General features: G+C 31.2%; 1 protein-coding gene across 1 annotated transcript; it reads left to right on the top strand.

The window, feature by feature from the left end:
* Window positions 1-4,386: 4,386 nt before the first annotated feature.
* Window positions 4,387-19,864, top strand: LOC143063786 (uncharacterized). Its single transcript, XM_076236166.1, has 16 exons — window positions 4,387-4,490; window positions 5,282-5,411; window positions 6,690-6,761; window positions 7,405-7,570; window positions 9,160-9,254; window positions 9,951-10,025; window positions 10,607-10,670; window positions 11,549-11,799; window positions 12,918-13,001; window positions 13,528-13,648; window positions 14,466-14,656; window positions 15,130-15,203; window positions 16,214-16,280; window positions 16,763-16,954; window positions 17,659-17,858; window positions 19,720-19,864. Coding segments are annotated over exons 1-16 (1,905 nt in total). The 5' UTR covers window positions 4,387-4,488; the 3' UTR covers window positions 19,841-19,864.
* The last annotated feature ends 655 nt before the right edge of the window (window positions 19,865-20,519 follow it).

Here is a 20,519-nt window from a genome sequence, read left to right on the forward strand (position 1 = left end):
TACTGCCAAGAATATTTTGTGCATGTGAGAAGGTTCTGATCGGCTTTTGTGACCGTTTAAAATATCTAATAATGTACTTAAATGTAGTTTTTTTTCTTTCGCTTTCTTGAAAAAAAAATGAAAAGAAAAAATCGTCTAGGTTCTAATACATTCAATAACAAGCAACTTAAAACAACTCCCTCTGTGTTGTTTCGATGCGCGTTCTACAATACTGTTATTTGAAAACATGTAGAACGAAAAACAAATAAATAAGCGTGCTCCCTGAGATCTGTTTCTGGTTTAAGGCACTTGTTCAAACTGTTTGTGTGCGCGCAAACCCTTTTACGGGACAGTGTAGTACCAATAAAAATTAAATACTCATGCAGTTGCTATCAAAACAAAAAAAAAATAACTTATAGCCATTTTACCTTCCGGAGCACCTGCGATCTCCCACGGTTTTTGTTTGTGTTCGTGTTGTTCAGTGTTTTGTATCCTATGTCCATTATCATCAACATCAAATTATTGACTATCAACAAAGGTAGAATTTTCACTCTTGTCAACTGTCCTTGCAATAATAAGAAGTGTCAAACTCTAAAGAGTAACACCCAACATTTTCAGAGACGCCTTAGCCAAGATTGCCAAGGCTGAACCTAATTTATTGCCTTAAATTTTGTGCTTAACAATTGTATATTATGTGCGTATCTGAAAATTCTTTCTCCTGGTAATAATCGTTTTTAAATTTGTAATTTACCTCTTCGCAACTTGTACATCAGGATTTGCTTACCTTTCTGGAGACAAGAGATCACCCCCTTTTTATGGTTCGTGTTGCACAGTCTGTATAATATGTTTTGTGTACAATTGTTTGTTTGGTGGTCTTTTTCTTTTTAAGGCATGGCGTTGTCAGTTGTTTCGACTTATGAGTTTAAATGTTCCTCTGGTATCTTACGTCTTTCATTTCCTCCCATTAAGGATGACTTCACGTTCCATATACATATATATTTTTTAACAAACCAAAGCACGTTATAACCAGTGGAACAAGCTATTTGTTGTTGATACTGTAGAGGTCATGGCGATTCATATGTACTTATGAAAATATTTTAAGTTGTAGCATAAAAAAACAGTAATAGGCAAAACAAATGGATTACCGCTTTCTTGCTTTCTTTATAACCTTTACACCGAGAATCAAATTTTGATATAAATAAAAATCTATAAAAAGACTTGTATGATCTAATAGTCATGTACCGACCGTGCAAGAACTGTATAGTCAGTCAAGGTCGTTAAAAACTAACATTTGTTGTTGTTAGTCATGTGGAAATCACGAACCATGCGAAAACGTTATACAAAATGTCTAGTTATATGTTAATAACTATAACATAATTTACAGTTACAGGAAAGACATTTTCTGTAGAAAAAGTAATCTTGAACACGAATTAGAATCATTGTATTATGTTCGACAACTAAACAATGTAGATGTGAGTCCTGTCAAAGATCTTTTCATTATATGTATTTATACTATTTTAATATTGTTAGATGAGAGGAAACAGCAGTTGACCGATACTCAAATCTCAAAAACCAATTAAGAAGATACATAATATAGATACACCAAATAAAGAGCGAAATAGGTTTCGTCGACCTATTATCACTCAATTTCTTCCCGCGTCAGATTGAAGTTCTTACTTATTTGTATTACGTCAAAACTTGTTCGAAGAAATCAATATAATCCCTCCAACCAACAACCATCTTATGCCACCACTGATTAAGTTATCGAAAAACATGGAAAGCTGAACCTATTTACTAAAGAAGCACTAAGTCAGGCCAGGCCAGAAAAAACATACAATTCATATTTTTAAACAAACAAAAAAAAACGATTCTACACATGCTTTAACATTGTAAATAACTTATTGACACTTTCTTTAATATAATAAAACAAATATATGAAATAATAAAAAGAGGTAATTGTTGCTCACCTGGCCCAAAGGGCCAAGTGACCTTTTCTCATCACTTTTATTTGTTTACAAAAATCTTCTGGTCTGAATCTACTGGGCCAAATTTTACCAAACTGAGCCAAATTCATCATTGTGGTATCTTGTTTTAAAAAATGTGTCCAGTGACCCGGCCAACCAACCAAGATGGCCTCCATGGCTAAACATAAAACATAGGGGTAAAATGTAGATGTTGGCTTATATCTTTGAAACCATTTATAGCAAATCTGACGGGTTAAAATTGTTTATCAGATCAAGATCTATCTACCCTGAAATTTTCAGATGAATCGGACAACCCGTTGTAAGGTTGCTGCCCCTGAATTGGTTATTTTAAGGAAATTTTGCCGTTTTTGGTTATTACCTTGAATATTATTATAGATAGTGATAAACTGTAAACAGCAATAATGTTCAGCAAAGTAAGATCTACAAATAAGTCAACATGACCAAACTTGGCCACAATCATCATTAGGGTATTTCGTTTTAAAATTGTGTCCGATGATCCTGCCCGCAAAGCAAGATGTCCGACATGGCTAAAAATAGTTCATAGGGTAAAATGCAGTTTTTTGCTCATATCTCTGAAACCAAAGCATTTAGAGCAAACATGTCAAGAATAAAATTGTTCAAGATCTATCTGACATGAAATTTTCAGACCATTTAGGCAACCTGCTGTTGGGTTGCTGCCCCTGAATTGGTAATTTTAAGAAAATTTTGCAGCTTTTGGTTATTATCTTGAATATTATTATAGATGGAGATAACCTGTAAACAGCATTACTGTACAGCAAAGTAAGACCTAAAAAAAGGTCAACATGACCAAAATGACCCCATAAGGAGCTGTTGCACTTTATAGTAAATTTTTAACAATTTTCATAAGTTTTGTAATTTTTTACAAAATATTTTCCACTGTAACTACTGGGCAAAGTTCATTATAGATAGAGATACTTGTAATTGTAAGCAGCAAGAATGTTCAGTAAAGTAAGATCTACAAACACATCACCATCACAAAAACACAATTTTGTCATGAACCCATCTGTGTCCTTTGTTTGATATGCACATAGACCAAGGTGAGCGACACAGGCTCTTTAGAGCCTCTAGTTCATATGTTTTTCAGATAAGAAGTGTCTTTTTTGTCATTTCTCCTAGAACTAGTTTGATTTTAGGCAATAAAAGACAGGATGCAGTATATTTGTAGTATTAAATGTCATCTTGGTATAAAAATTGAAATTACATGATTTAACATAGAAAGCAATGAGCTATGCATAAATAGTTTATTCCTTAAGTTTTGGGATCATTTATAAGTACTATGATATCATTGAGATATTTGAGTATTTGGTTATTTGTAAACATTTTGAAATGAACTTTGTTTTCATAGGATAAATGTACACTTACAGTAGAACATAGTTGATGTCTTGATGTATTAAGCGCCATACAACCATTCATGAAGATTAGAAAAATATAATCAACAAGCATCACTTAATATAGGGGGTATAGGGTGTAGGTGCTTGCAGGGAATAATCGTGAATAAGATATTGTTTTACGTTGAACGCTTTATGGCAATATTGAATATACTGCTAAAATGACAAAATTACATGAAATGACAGGTTCAAAAAATGCAAGTACATTCAGGACAGAGAAATACATAAATTACCCAATTATTGCATAGAATCGGCTCCCATTATTATACATTTTCTATCCTAAATTGATATTGAAAGTGCTATCATAAAAAAAGTAAGGTTCAGAAAATGAATGAATCTTTCGTATGTTTAATATTGTCAATGAGTTAAAAGTACATATTTGTCGATTTTACCGCTGGATGATTGATCTTTTACGATTTTGAGACAGAAGCTGGTTTCCCAATGTAGCGGTTGACAACTTTTAAAAATAATCTATGGCCCGACTCTGAGGTTCTAATTATATATAAGTACCAAGCGGATTATACCAAAGCCCGTCAGACGTAACAGCAAGCTAGGGCACATAGTGATGGACTTTTCCTGCGAACTGTAAAAATAGTAAAAAGTAAAAACACAAAAATACAGAACTCCAAGGAAAATTCAAAAAGGAAAGTCCAAAATCAAAAGTCCAAACACATCAAACAAATGGATAACAACTGTCATATTCCTGACTTGGTACAGGCATTTTCTAATGTAGAAAATGGTGGATTGAACCTGGTTTTATAGTTAGCTAAACCTCTCACTTGTATGACTCGCATCAAATTCCATTACATTGTCAACGATGCGTGAACAAAACAAACATACTCAAAGAGTAAAACTGTCTAAAATAGGGGTACAGCAGTCAACATTGTGTTATTATCTTAATCACTATAAAAACAACAAATGTAACGAAGAAGCACAAAAAGGCATACATCAAATTTAACATCCTCATCTTGCTTATCTTATACGATTTAATTTATCTATGTAAAGTCTACACGTAGTCAGTTATCTAACAAGGTTATTAGGTAATAAATAAAACATTGAACTAATGAAATGATCGTGACTTACGGATCAATGTGAGACGAAGATTATAACCAAGCATGTAAGTCATTTGCTAAAATAAGTACTGTGGATTCATTATTATTCGTTGGGTACCATTTTTTGTGGGAACAGGTTAACCATGAATTCAAATCTTCAACGAATTACAAATTTCCTATTGGGTTTTTTTATGCAGAGATTGGACAAAGCACAAAACCAAAATATCAGTGCAAATGTAAGTTTTCATCAATCCACGAAATGTGATACCCACGAAAATAAATAAATACACAGTTCTAAACTTTAGTATTTTTGATGAGTTTTATTATTTCTTATAAACAAATTGGAATGTATATTACATACGACATTTAAATGCTGAAAGGCAATCTTCAACGCGGTGTTTTCATGTCTATATAATGTTACATTCCACTTCACATTTTTTTCCAGTCAGTTTTATTTTTACATTCTATTACATATATATATATAAAGTCCTTTAACAAGACCACGTTACAATTATCGAATGCAATTTCCGACTAATAAACAGGTTTTAACTTTTAATGGACAAAACAAGAGGTTCCTAAAATGAAGCATTTCATCCTTCAGAGCTGGTCTTAGTTCATTTTTTGCATTTGTTGGAATGTGCTACTGTACATTTTAGTTGGTGGCTGGGGAAAGCGTTGCATTTTCTTGTGCTAATTTTGATAATTCGATCTAGTACTGTCTTCATTAAAACAAAAGAAAGATTGTGTTTTTCATATCCGTATATTATGCACATTATCTTAATAATAGCTCAACCATATGTTCATTCTAATAGAATAAGTTAGTTTTTAAGATAACAAACAGTATCATTCACTCCAGGAAAATATTCCGATTTCTTATTACTGTATCGTTGATATCGTCAGCCGCAGGTGGACATCTGTGTTTACAATGTGACCATGTGACAATTCCACAGGATTGTTTTCATGTTGTTAGGTGTGGAACCCATGAGGTAAGTACTATGTACACATCCCTATTTGTACAAAAAAAATAACTAGTGAAAACCATTAACACGGGAAAACCAACGGTCTATTGCATGTATATATACGCATATACAATCAAAACAGTTTATATTAATCATATAGGAGCATAAAATAAACTGTGTATGTAATATTTATAATTAATCAAATACTGCTTCATTTTGTAGTTTGTCAAAATAAACATAAAGTTTTTCACCGATCTTACAATAGTTACCTCAGATAAAGTATGGAAAGAGCTTTATTGGTTAGAGTGAAAAGTATGCTTTATATTGTTTTACAGGATAGAAAACAATTGTTTATAATACAATCGGTAACACAGATATATGACATTGTGTGCTTGTAATAGGGACCGAAAACGCGTAACGGTTATAGTTTATACCGTTTTTTGTAACAAATTTACAATGTCTTAACATAAACCGTTGGAGACTTTAAGTTTAAGCAAACAAATAAAAACATGATGAACATACTAATGACAACAAGAGACAAATAATGTACAAAACAATCTAAACAGAGATAATATGATGAAAAGCTAAAAAGATATTGAATGTGTTGAACATTAATTGCGGATATGTGGCAATAAACTCATCATAGATACCAGGACTAAATTTTATATATACGCGCGTTTCGTCTACAAAAGACTCATCAGTGACGTTCGAATCCAAAAAAGTTTTTAAAAAGCCAAATAAAGTACAAAGTTGAAGAGCATTGCGATCCAAAATTCCTAAAAGTGTTGCCAAATACAGCTAAGGTAATCTATCCCTGAGGTAGAAAAGCCTTAGTATTTAAAAAAATTCAAAATTTTGTAAACAGTTAATTTATAAATATAACAATATCAATGATAATTCATGTCAGCACAAAAAGTGCTGACTACTAGGCTCAATTGATGATTGTCTCTCATGACATAAAAAAAAAGTAAAATCACAAAAATACTGAACTGCGAGGAAAATCCAAAAAGGAAAGTCCCTAATCGAATGGCAAAATCAAAAGCTCAAACGAATGGATAACAATTGTCATATATCTGACTTGGTATAGGCATTTTCATATGTAGCAAATATTGAAATGAACCTGGTTTTATCGCTAGCTAAACCTCTCACTTGTGTGCCAGTCGCATCAAATTCCAAGATACTCATGATAATTATAAAAAAATAATTCACATCTAATAAAGTTTATGATAAAAGCATATTAATCAAAACAACGACATAAATAAATAAGACTGCATTAAAGCTGACATTGTACAATATATTTTACAGGATTGCTTTGTAGATAAATTTCGTACACATGAAGGATATGAATATTTTTCTTTGGGATGTCGTGATATCGATGTAAGTGTTTCATTCATTTTATTGGTAATCTATCACTTCCCTTGAAACATTATTTACAATGTATATATTTCATGCTTATTTGGCCTTTTTAACTTTTTTGAATTCGAGCGTCACTGATAAGTCTTTTGTGGACGAAATGCGCATCTGGCGTAAATACAAAATTTAATCCTGGTATCTATGATGAGTTTATTTTTCGATCCCTGAAGGTTGATTTGGGCGTATAACTATAGTAGTTCTGAGACTTTTTGAATACGACAGTAAAATTCGCACTAAAGAGGGGCAGTTTTTTGCCTGTGAGAGAGGTGTATAGATAGATACGCCGCCACGGCTGGCCCGTATGGGGACGTTAACTGTGTATCTTATGCAAATAAAATTAACTGAGTGCAAGTCATAAGATCGATTAAATAGCTTAACTTATTAAAATAATCTGATTTACCCTGACCAGCGAATACACTCTCGAGCTCTTGTTTCTTCAGAAGATATTTTATGTGAAATACAGTGAAACATAAGGCCTGATTAATTCATTTGAACACATGAATGATACTGTCAGAGATATATATGATCTATTGTATTTTGTGCTCGTTTATAACTACAGTCAAAATTATATTAATAAATTAACCAAGTCTTTATATTCTGTACGTAGAAATGTTCTGGAGCTTCCGCTATTGGTAAACGGAGTAACGCAAGCCTTGTGGTGAGAAAAAGTGTTCCTGTAGAAGAAGCCAACGACAATGGCGACTCATCAATTTGCCATGCCTGCTGCAATGGGAAAGCCATCTGCAATGTTGAAAATTTATGTGTTTCACCAGGTGATTTACACGAAAGTAGATGTGCATGTTAAAGAAATAAAAAATCATAAACACCAAACCAATCCTCTAATCGTTTAGGGTTTCTTACCTGTAAATTCAAATTGTTTAAACTCACATATAAATAAACGAAATATATTCAGAATATTTCACCGGTTTTAAAGTATATCATAAGTTCAAATTACTAATCATATTTAGGAGGCTTTCGTATAAAAGTATGAAGTATTTGAGTATTAGCAATAATAGGATTCAAAAATACTACACGACCTCGACATCATTTTGAATGTTATGTCCAAGAGTCAGATTTAAACAAATCTTTTGCGTTTACAAATCATAATTTATGAATTATACCAGCTAGTTATATTGCTAAGGTATAACATTTCCTATATGGTGGCATTTCGATAAAGAAAACGAAAAATTCAGAAAAAGGTTTGTCGATTATATCTTTTATGTAAATCTGTAGGGGGAATGTGTTACGCTCCGGAAAGGAGTGTATCAGTATCAGTATCGGATGACTTTCAAGGACTGAAAAACGGGGAAATATATAATTATTATAAGAGATATACTGGTAAAGAGGACAGACAAAATAGTAAAAACCATATCACTATTTTGAATTAAAAAAATCAGAAGAGGAAAAGAATCTACTTATATTTGAAAGATTTAAATACAAACTTATAAGAAAGAGAGAGACATTTCAAAGGGTCATGTGTTTATCTGACTGCGTATGACGTCTTAAAGCTCTATCCATTTGAGGTGGACTGATTGATACTTTAGTCTGGGAATAATTTATTTTTAGTTAAATTTGGGACAAGCTTTTAATAGATATGAGTACTATATATATATATATATATATATATATATATACTGATAAATTCATTTATTCATTCATATATACATGTATACATAATAATTATAAGTCTAAATTATTAACCGAGTGTTTTTATTAAAGGACAACGCTGATTTCATTTATCATGCTTAAGTACGGTGACCTATAGTTGTTAATTCATGTGTCATTTGCTCTCTTGCGGAGAGTTGTCTCATTGGTAATCAAACCACATCTTTTTATTTTTATGATGTGTTCTTTTTTTTAAATATTGTAGTTTAGCTGGTTTGTCTCGAAAAAAAGGTATAAAATAAATAGGATTGTTAATCTTTAAATGATTCTAATTATCATTGTTCTTTTTATATCTGTAAATTGAATAAACTCAGTAAGACAGTGTAACATGTGAATGTTTATATGCTACTAGAATGCTCTTGAAATGCAAAATTCTCGGCATCTTCATTCAACAAAAAGAATTTTCTTTTTAGTCGCTTGAAATAAAAAAAAATCATACATTTATCTACTTTTTCCTCGTTTATACAGATATTAGAAAATGCACAGGTCCATTAGTTTATTTTACCTTAGCTTTGAACCATCGATGCTCTTCAACTCCGTACTCGAATTTTTCAAGGGCTTTTCAACTTTTGATTTGAGCATTACTGATGAGTCTTTTGTACATGTATATGGAACGTGTTTTTGGCGAACAAAATTACAAGCCCTGGTATCTTTGATGATATCTGTTTACATACTATACATCTGTTTATTCATACAGATCCAAACACATACGGCGGTCATGTTTGTTTCCATTGTGCCCAAGCGGACGATCCAGAAAGATGTAGCCAGATAACTTTATGCGGTCAAGGTCAAGTATGTAATTATTGGTTTTCATATCATTTAGTTCACATCCAGTATCCAATATATGCTACATGACATCGTCTTATCGTCGCTAGAGCAATCAAACAACTACCACTAGCTACCACTAGAAGAACGGCCTATTCCAAAAGGAGTTTTCGTTAGTAAATTTTCATTATTAATTTGACACTTTTTATGCCATCATACCTTTGTTTACCGTTCTGAAAAAGCTGTATCATATGATCAAAGGTATGTTCGATTTTTCGTAGCCACGTCCTACTATTTCTATGGCTTTCATATCAATACTTACTTCTCATCAACGAAGTTTCACTTGTTATTGACAACACAACAGTTGACACAAGTGGAACAGGCGTAACTTATCATGGTGTTGTCAGTTTATTTTCAATCTTTGAGTTTGACTGTCACTCTGGTATCTTTCGGCCCTCTTTTTTATCCTTCCTAAATTAATGAGTTATGAGTGATTTAATTTATATATATATCTAGGTAAAAAATAACAATGAATAATCATGTAAAAGTAATGAAGTTAAAGGAGTAGAATTAATATGGTATATGCGCCACTGATGATTCTTATGAAGATAAAACGAACGACGGCGTCTTGTGTATCGAAATGCAAGCATTGTATCCTTACTGATTTTGTTTACCATTATAACTGTACATTTAAATTAGAATGGTTTTTTAATCATTTTGCAGTCTTGTAAAGTGGTCCAATACATCAACATGTTTTCCAAGAGGCCGAATTACAGTTCTGGATGTGAAGAACGTGACGTAAGATCATACATCTATTTCTTTTTATTAAAAGAAATTATTGTTAGTAAGAACGAGTTAAAACAATGATGATCTTTTATGTGAAATTTACTGTTTAGAACGAATTTTAACTGATAAGTAGGAACAGTATTGCGAAGTCACATTGACTTCGCAATTGTTATTGTCTCCGAATAATGAAGTTTTCTGAATTAGTTCATTTCATTGAAATAATTTTTTTCAAACGACTAGGAAAGAATTCAGAAATAATAGAATTGGAGAAAGACAAAGATCTGAAACTTCATAAAAATTGCATCATATAAGATTAACCGTTTTTGTAAAGCTTATACTATATTGTGCAACTTGCAGTAAAAGCTATACATTTCAAGGATTGTGTTCAATCAAGCTTTGGAAGGGGAATACCTTAAGATGATAATAACTTCCATTTATAGAACATACCCTCAAACTATCAACTTTTTTTAAAGATTTAAAATGCAAACATAATAATATGGGGAAAAAACCTACTGATACTGGCTATATAGCGTTTTTATCATTAATACATCCACCTGATAATATTAGCTGCTATCTGTATTGTATCTTTTCAGGAGTGTAATTTACTAAATGACAGCATAGAATGCTGCGATTCAGATTTCTGTAATGATAAACTACGTACGTATTCTTTCTTTTCTATACTATAAAATAATAAGTGCTGTGGTATGACTACCACATACATTAATTATCAAACGAATCGTATATTAGTACACATAGGTCACCGTATGGCCTTTCATAATAATAAAAAAAAGTCACCCGTATAAGGCCCTGAAGTGAAAAACGAAAAAAAAATAAGGCCCGATTTATTAAAAAACAAACATTGGACTAAGTCATTGAATTTTAAGATCCATACTTGAAACAAACATAGTTGTGAATGTGCGTGGTTCATCTTTTTGTGAGTGCTCATTCTACCCCTAAATCGTTCTAATATAAATACAAACGACAGAAAGAGCCAATCTGTGAATACTTACTCTTACAATATATTTCCAGTTGAATTAATGTCTATTGACGTTTTATGTTGATGCTTGTACATACGAATCTTTTATGTTCAATACCATTTACCATTTATTCAGCGATCAAATTTTATTATAACATAACACGTAAAACGTTTATGTGAATCAATAGCTAAAAATATCTTTTAAAAAACGACTAAATTCGCTTAGTGTATTGTTTGTCTTCAGAAAGGACCAGTTTTAATAAATAAAAAGTACACATCATAAATGGCATGCATCGAGGATATTTTCTACATTATCTTTCATCAGAATCGTTTAAAACCGAATATTTGAAAGCTAAATATGTATAAAAAAAAACAAGACAGTTTAAGCGCTATCGAAACAACTTAAATCTGTGTTATTCAAATCCAAAACTTGATAACTATTTTTTTTCTTCTTTGGAATTTGTTTAACTAAAGATTCCAGTTTTTAATCTGTATGCCCTCTATGAAACTGATCTGGTTGAGGTATCTGTAAATATTAGTATTCTGGTATTCATTTTAGCTTGCAAAGTAAGACTGAACGATAATCCAGTTCTAAGTATACCATATATAAACCAGGATGGAGATGTGAAATTTAACTGTACATTTAGCAGTTCAACATCTAGGATGGACGTTGTGTACAAAGTGTCATGGACTGTAGATGGTCACCTTTTGAAGAACAGAAATGGAATTGATGAAGTTACTTCATTAAGTTCATACGAACACGTTGCTATTTTAGATGCATACAATCTTAATGGAAACCTTAATAAAATAGTATATTATCACATTATAAAACCTTATAAGACACTTTTTAAACAAACATGCATCGTAAAGGTGTTATACCACCAAATCATAGTATGTCACATCCAGTTGCAAACGACAAAGGGTTGGAAAATATTCTCTTTAACTTGACAGTTGGAGGCAATTAACCCTACATTTCATTGCAGTAAAACATTGCTTGGTCATAAACCTATACATTGGGTGTTTCAAAGCATCATCTAAGTTTTAATTGTTGTTTCTATAGAATAATTTGGAAGCTTGAGGTAACATGGTTCATAAAGCTTCTTCAAAAAGTGCAATTTTACGAAGAATAATAGCGGAAAATAAACCGTGGTATGACACCTAAACGAATCAAACTTTTATAAGCCTGGTACCTTTGATAACTATTAGTATGTCGAAATGATCTTTCGTATTGTTTATAGTGTATTTCTATTTCATGGATGTTCTTGCATTTATTTTTATTGTAATCCTGTCACGTAATGTTGTCATTTTAGTGTTAATTTAACATTGTCATGAAAGCGCGAGGTTTTCCTAGCCACAAAACCAGATTCAACCCACAATTTTTTCTAAAAATGTCATGTACCAAGTTAGAATATGGCAGTTGTTATCTTATAGTTCGTTGCCTTTATTTTTACCGAAAGTATGATATGAACACATCCACGTCAATGAGACAGTCACTTAGCGATAGAAACTACTTTTATTTTCAATAAGAAATTAACACGTTGTCTTTGACAGCGGCAGGTATTTAAATTTTGACTTAAATCGCCCAATATGAATATTAAACAAATAATATCAGAGATCTACTATCATCCCCACGTCTTGATAAAACTCATTAAAATATTGTAAAACACTACCACTTACGAGTTTCCTGATTTTGGACAGGTACATTCGAACTATAAGAAGATTGTTGAAATTTCAACCTATTTAAAAATAGATTGGTTGAATTGCAAATTGAACATACCACATACCAGATATACAACAAAATCAAGGTTCTTTGATCAATGTGATTTTACAACAACAAAAAATTAGGATATTATGTAATTTTAAATATTGAAATCTAAAATTTAGCACTTTATCATCAATTCTCAACTCCATATTGAATATAATTTAAGCTCCGGTGTAAGGTTGAACCACAGTGTAGTATTGGTGATCCCTTACCTGGATCACACAGTAATGGCTACTGGGTAGGAATAAAGGTAAATATTGGCAAACATTCAGTTGATTAATTTATCTTCCTTGCTTAGCTACATGTAGCAAATATTAGGCGATATTTAGAACGACTGGGCATTACTAGTTTTGATAATAAAAAAATCGACTTTAAAAGAATTGGAAGAAAGCTATACACAATATGACAATATTTGAACAAATAATATTACGTTTCAGCTGTATGAAGTGAAGAGATTATGGGAGAAGAAATGCAAGGAAATTAACACCAAAACGAAAAAAATAATTGTAGACAGTTTCTACTGCTTAATTTATAAAGAACACAAACCTCTTACGTCGAGTACAATTAAGCAATATGAAAATATGTTCAGTTTATTTTCACTATCTTAAATGGGCGTAAGGTAAATTCTGTTCCATTACATTTATAAAACAAATTGATACCTTTCAATAATTTCAAACAATTTTTACTTAACAAATATTAGTTGTACACAAAGGCAATGATATCTTGCCGGTTGTTGTAAATTAAGTACTCATTTCATACATCATTTGCTTCTACAGGTATCCCCACAAAGAATATCTCATACGGTAGAACAGAATATAACACTGGTATCAACATTACCAGTAATCAGTAGTGATAAGCGGCATAAACTATATATTGCTCCACAGATAGAAAGAACAGGTATTTAAAATGATTACAAGTTAAAACGTCGTAAAAATGTCACATTGATAAGAGATGAAGGGATTTAAGCCACTGAAATAGCGACACAACAATACCAAAACGACATCCAAGAGATGAACAAACGCTCACCAACAACAAACATATGTCTATGTATTATGCCGGTCTCTAAATTACCCGGGTTTAATAATGAGATGCTACTCAATATATTCCATTCAATGCCATATTGACCCTCAAAAGAATTATAAAACTATAATAAAAACAATTAATGACCAGGTTCCAGTTTTGGAACGAGCCATTTAAATCATACGGAGTAAAAGATTATTAAATAAGTATACCAGACTTTTGATCTCTTGAACAAGATGTTTTTTGTTCCCATCAGACTCATCAGTGGTACTCGATTTAAAAATATTAAAGGCAAGATTTAATAATAATTCGAAGACCATTGCAACTTCAGGTAAAGTGAAGATCGTGTTGTTTTCCTGTTCTCTATGTAGCTTCATCTTGGAAAGCGTTTGGGTAAATTCATAAATTCACTTTCGATAGAAACAAAAAGAACAGAATTGCCATTTTAACAATTAAACTGATATGTGAGGGAAACGATGATAAATAGCACCTTTAATCACTTTTAAGGCCTTAAAATAGTGAATATAAAATTGAGAATAGAGTAAATAACAGCAGAAGGTCACCAATACATATTGTTTGTGTGGCACAAAAATGCTGCCTACAGTAAAATTCAGAAGCTAAATGAATTAGTAAGGAAATTAAAATTGCAAATTTCCGCTGCTGATGATAAAACAAGTTATATTATCTATTTCAGGTCAGAATTCAACTGCGTGTAAATACCCTTTTGAATGGGATCCGTTTACTAGAAAGTACATCAGTACGATACCTGTTCGTATTCTGCCACACTCATTTTACAAGACTTCCGACAAGTTATTCTTTAAACAACTGAAGGATTTAAATTTTCCAATATTTCGGAACTACAATTTGCCAATTGTTCAGATAGGAGTAAGTTTTCATTAACAATAACAATAATACAATTGAGAAAAATATCACTTCAAAAAAGACTAAATGCATACATTTGTTCATCTTTATAACAATTAACGTTTTTGTATAACCTGAACAGAAATATTTAGCATAACAGAACAGCATCCCACACCTGCAATATAAAAGAATAAACCATACTAGGTTTGTCCCCATAGGCGATAATCAAATACGTTTTTTAACATTTACCATAGAACTGACTGTTTTTCGTAGTATTCTTGTATTAGATGAAAGTTAAATTTAAATATACACTCATACATATATTTTAAAAACAAACTACTAGTAATCGAAAATACCATCATATTAGAAATTGGTACACATTAAGAGCCTAAAATTTCGAATGGTTTGGCCAAATATAACTGACATTTGAAAGATACTATAAATAACATATTTTATATCATCTATGCATATTAATTTAAACTTTGGACTTTTCAAAGAGCTACGTTACAAGCCATGATGTATTCCATAGGTGTGAACTTAAGGAAGGACATGTAAACGTGTTTGACAACTCGTAAGCATTTACTTACCATTTTAGGAATATTGCAAATAATTTTTTATATGAAGAGGGATATCATAAAGTCTATGCAAATACGCCGTTTTAGATTCCAAAGAAGTGTCGGAAGTGTCATTGTGTGTACATGAAAAAGACAATTACGTCATGACAGACGTTTAATTTCAAGTATTTAAGACGTTATTAGCTAATCCTAACGTTTTTGCATCATAATCTGAAACGACGATTTCATCTTAACAAATTAATTCATAGATTTTTTTTAAGTAAAAAAAAATGAAACGAATTACACCATTAAACTTGAGGGTATGAATAGAAGTACATATAAGACTATAATGAGCGATACAAAATAACAATTAAAAAAAAGATTTTTTAAAATGTGAAGAATACAGAAATAAAGATCCCATTATGACTCTCACGCTTAACAAGTGAGTTATTTCAGTAAAAACAAATTGCCGATCTGCCTACCTTTTAAACAGCAAAACTCAATATCTCCCCTTACGAAATTTATTATATGTAGTTAACCTGTGTCATCGCATTGTAAAGAGAAAAAACATGTTTGATGTATTATGTAGGATGGAGGGTTATTTCGCTGTGTTAAGGACATATTTGTTAACTTATGTTGTTTTTTTTTTTGCTCTTTGACATATATCCCATTTCCATTCTCAATTTTATGATGATTCTTCATGTAGTACATTGAATAGCCAGTTGAAGGTTTTACATAGATATCTAAATACATTTGGAATAACCATTTACGCGTTGTTTTACATAAACTCACTTGAGTCTCTCCGACTAAGTTTAAAAAGACTTAAGTAAGGAAATACGAAAGGAACACGATCCTACATGCAGTACTTACAGTCATTTCAAATTGTAATTTAACATCACTGTTTGCTAAATCAGTTTTATTTGTGTTTTATTCTTTTTTAATCTATAGGAAAATAGATTACCTTTCTTTTCACTTTAAAGACAAAAAAAATTTAACTCTATTGCCTCTCTTTTTCTCTTTTTAATAGGACACTAGATGCCTCAGCATATTCATATTTAGAACTTTACAAAACAAATTCCACACCCACGATTGAAGTAAGTATAATAGAACCTAGCATTAATTTACCATAGTTTTACGGATTTTTCTTTATATCAAGTACCACTGAAGCAAACATTACGTCAAGAACTTCGACTTTATCTGTTCCTAATTATTACTTTGATGTCACGGAATATTTATGTTTCAGTAACAAATAGGAAGAAAACATTTGCCAATTGAATGTAGCTTAACAAATGTTACTCATTACATCCTCCAAGGCATCTGAGAAGTAAAAAAAAGTAGTTCCAATTACAAATCGTAAAATTAAGAGAATCTTAGATGGAAATATCAAATGTAGAACATTATAACTAATGATTAATGCTAACGAATACAATTGTGTTAGTATTTATTATCAGCTGTAATACTGGGCAATTACTTAATACACATTTATCCTTCATTTTAAATAAACGTTAGAAAAATTTACTGTGACAGTTCATTTATATATGACTTTGTCAGTAAATATATCTCATGAAATACACAGGTTCAAGTAAAAAGACAACCTTGTGGCTATAAAAACTGCTCTTGTGCAATCATTGTTCGTGAAGGGAACGACGCCGTACAGATAGATACCTGCGGGCAGACAACATCAATTATCCCAGAAGTAACGTATTTATCAAACACTTCGGAAAAACACATGAGCATGCACCAAACAGATGACGGATTATTTTTTCTCGTGAGTAAACTATTAGCATTGTTTTGTCATGTGTATTTACAATTGCGGCAGTTTTACGAACGCTTATGACAATCTGAGTCGGTTCTTTATATAGTATTTTCATTATGTTAAATATACATTTACGCTATGAACTAAACTTTCAAAAAAGTAATTAACACATATTAAAGCATTATTCCTGTAAACTACTTATAAGTACACTTTTTTTCAAACTGCTATGGTAGTTGATCGTATTTAATAAACTCATCATAGATACCAGGATTAAATTTCGTATTTTAGCCAGACGCGTGTTTCGTCTACAAAACACTCATCAGTGACGCTCGAATTCAAAAAAGTTAAAAAGGCCAAATAAAGTAAGAAGTTGAAGAGCATTGAGGACCCTGACAGTCCACTCAAAACCTTTATTATACGAGACATGCTTATGTTAGTTTATTTTTTCTTTAATATTGTACATGTTATAATGGTTATCAAGCAATAGCATGGCGAAACTATTTCATTGCATTATTCTGCATCGAAAATGGCTTGAAATGTTTTTTTGTAACATCAAATTACTAGTAGTATACACTCATTTTCTTGTTCATTTAACTAAAATTTACAGAATTTATTAACCGGTTATATATTAAAACTAATGTATTCATATGAGCACATATTTCACTTCAATAATACTCATTTGTTGGTTTTTGAGTTACGTTCGTCATAAATTACAGGTCACAGTATTGTCTGGTTCAAATATAACAGTAAATTTGACCGGGTCGGATCCAGACATGCATGTAGTGTTGTCGATCTTAGACCAAGACAAGAATCCTCCTGGCGGGATTTGTGGGAATGAAACATGGTTATTTATACCTGGTATTGGAAATGTAGCACCAAATGGTCAAAAGGAACCAGAATTTCTTAAAGCATGGACGTAAGTATCTCATCATTACACCTTTCATTTTTTTCATTAAGTTTATTATGGCACTTGTTTTCTACATTTTTTCTACTCTTTATTTCATATATAAAGTTAAATCTTTGTTGTTGGACTTTACAAACCAGACTATTAAGGAAGTAGATTATTTATATTTTTTTATATTATTTAATGGTTTTGTACCGACCGAAAGCTCTGGGAAATTGTATTAACTAGGAAAGTCCCTTGTCAAATTGCAAAATCAAAAGCTCAACCACATCAAACAAATGGATAACAACTATCATATACCTGACTTGGAACAGACATTTCCTTATGTCGAAAATGGTGGATTAAAACCTCGTTTTAGAGCTAGCTATACCTTTCACTTATTTGACCATCAGATGAAGTATGCAACTTCTATGGATAGAATTTCATTATATTGACAACAAAATGGCATATAGACAAAACACATTAGCAAAAATAAAAAAAACAGGAATACAAAATATGACTATATTTTATTGGCGGAATGTATAAGTACATAGCCACGACAACAGACTATTACCAACAATGGACTAAACAGTAAAGGTTATACTTTATAAATAAGACAAATAAAAGAACACTTTTACACGTTAGCAAGATAATACACTACGTAAAAAACATATTTACTGAACTTCAATACCATCGAGTGTTATTTGTGAAGTTGATACGGAATATTTAAAAAAAGGTCTTCGTATCTTCCAAATAGTTTTACATAGTTTGATTATTGCGATTCATAACTGCATTTTAACTATATTACGAAATGTTAAACTTGGTATTTCGATATCCATGCAATAGCTATAGGGTCATGCGGTATTTACAGACATTGTTGATTCGATTTTTTTCAAAAATATTAATTACAAACATTTTCTACCAATCAGTGGAGCATACACTTCAGTGTTATCCAACATCTTCTCCCCAAATTGGGCCCTTCATGATGACGTGTTTTTATTTATTAACGAAATTTCCTATAAACGATATGATCAAATCAGTTGAGTTATTGAAGGTAAAATATTCGGATCCTCTATTGTAATTTGAAAATAAAAATACCGTCAAGGAATCATTGGATTTTTTTTTTGTTAACTTTTCAACATTTGTATAAGGTATTTGATATTCATACATTTTTGTCACGATTATCACGATATCAATTTCGGATGGCTCATCTTTGTCACCGTTTATGCTATTACTGTCGATAGGTTAATAACAAATAATTGACTGTGTGTCCCCGCTGATGATAAAAATAGTAATTTGGTACTGAATTAAAAGAAATTTACATCTCGTTATGAAATTTAGAAATTATTTTTATATCCCGCTGATGTATAGCTCTCATTATTAGTTTGGGTTTGGTTATATTATTGATCCTTTTTTTAAATCGGGTTTGGATTTTAATAAACAAAGTGAAGACATGTTTTTATGTCGACATACGCATGTGGAGCAGTAACATTCATACCACGAAAGGCATTTCATAGTTAACTAATACTTTGAAGTCGTTTGCACCAAACAACTGCACTTCATTATATTCTTCATTGATTCAAAGGTTGTTTGTGTTTATATCATAATTTATTCTAATTTTCTGGTTGAAAAAGATTTTTTTCAAATTTGCCTAAATTATTAGAATTTTCAAATAAAAATATGACACATTGAAGCTATTTTATATATACCTATTCTCAATAATCATTAACAAAACCAAAATGTGAATAAATCGTTTCAATCATTGTGAAATAACAACAGCAAACGACAATAAATGAAGTTATTCTACGAATGCAGTTGGTTGAATAAGAAAGATGAAAGGTCATGTTATCTATAGTAACTGAATGTAGTTTTGTTTTAAAATTTCTAATTTCAGTTTACCACAGAATGCAAGCATGTTCAAAACTGGTGTTTCTTTTGATCAAAATAACAGCATAACAGATATTGGCTATTGTAAATGTGAAGGACCAAAAATATCTTGTGGAACCATCATATAGAAAATAAAAAAAAAATGAACAAAATATAGCCATACTTATTATGGTCAGGTTACAGAAAATGAGTCAAAGATTTTGTTTTTGAATACACATGCCTTATGTTAATCTTGAACAAAGAAAAATAATGCATTTGTCTCTTTTTTTTTTGAAATGTTGGCGTACCCATTCTTTTGAAATAGATGTGCATTTGTTTTGAAAGCTCATAAAATGGGTGAAAAGCGTTATCAAAATACACAAAATATGTATGTCTGCATGTCTGCATGGCCGTCTTCTTTCATATGACATGATAACATGTAATAGCACAATTCGCAATAGATGCTTATATCATAAAACTTTACATAAGATTGCTTTCAGTATGAATGTTTGCAAAAAGGTATAACAAAAATACCTGAAAATTCACATGAATGACAAGTTGACAACTTAAATTGCTAAATAACAAAAAAAAAACACGCTGCTCAACAATCATAACAACATTGTAAATAAACGAGCTAATGCTAGAAATTGCCTGTATGATTGTTTTTGATATACTAGCATTCGAAATAGATAGAAACGTTAGCGCGTAAAAGTTGTGTCTGTATATTTCATATATGAAATCTATGGTTAGAAATGAATTTCTAACTGTATTAAAATTATACAAATACGTTTTAAATGTTTAGTGAATGATTATGATTTCATGATAGAT

Source organism: Mytilus galloprovincialis, chromosome 2, assembly GCF_965363235.1.
Source record: "Mytilus galloprovincialis chromosome 2, xbMytGall1.hap1.1, whole genome shotgun sequence".
In the NCBI taxonomy this organism is placed as follows: domain Eukaryota; kingdom Metazoa; phylum Mollusca; class Bivalvia; order Mytilida; family Mytilidae; genus Mytilus; species Mytilus galloprovincialis.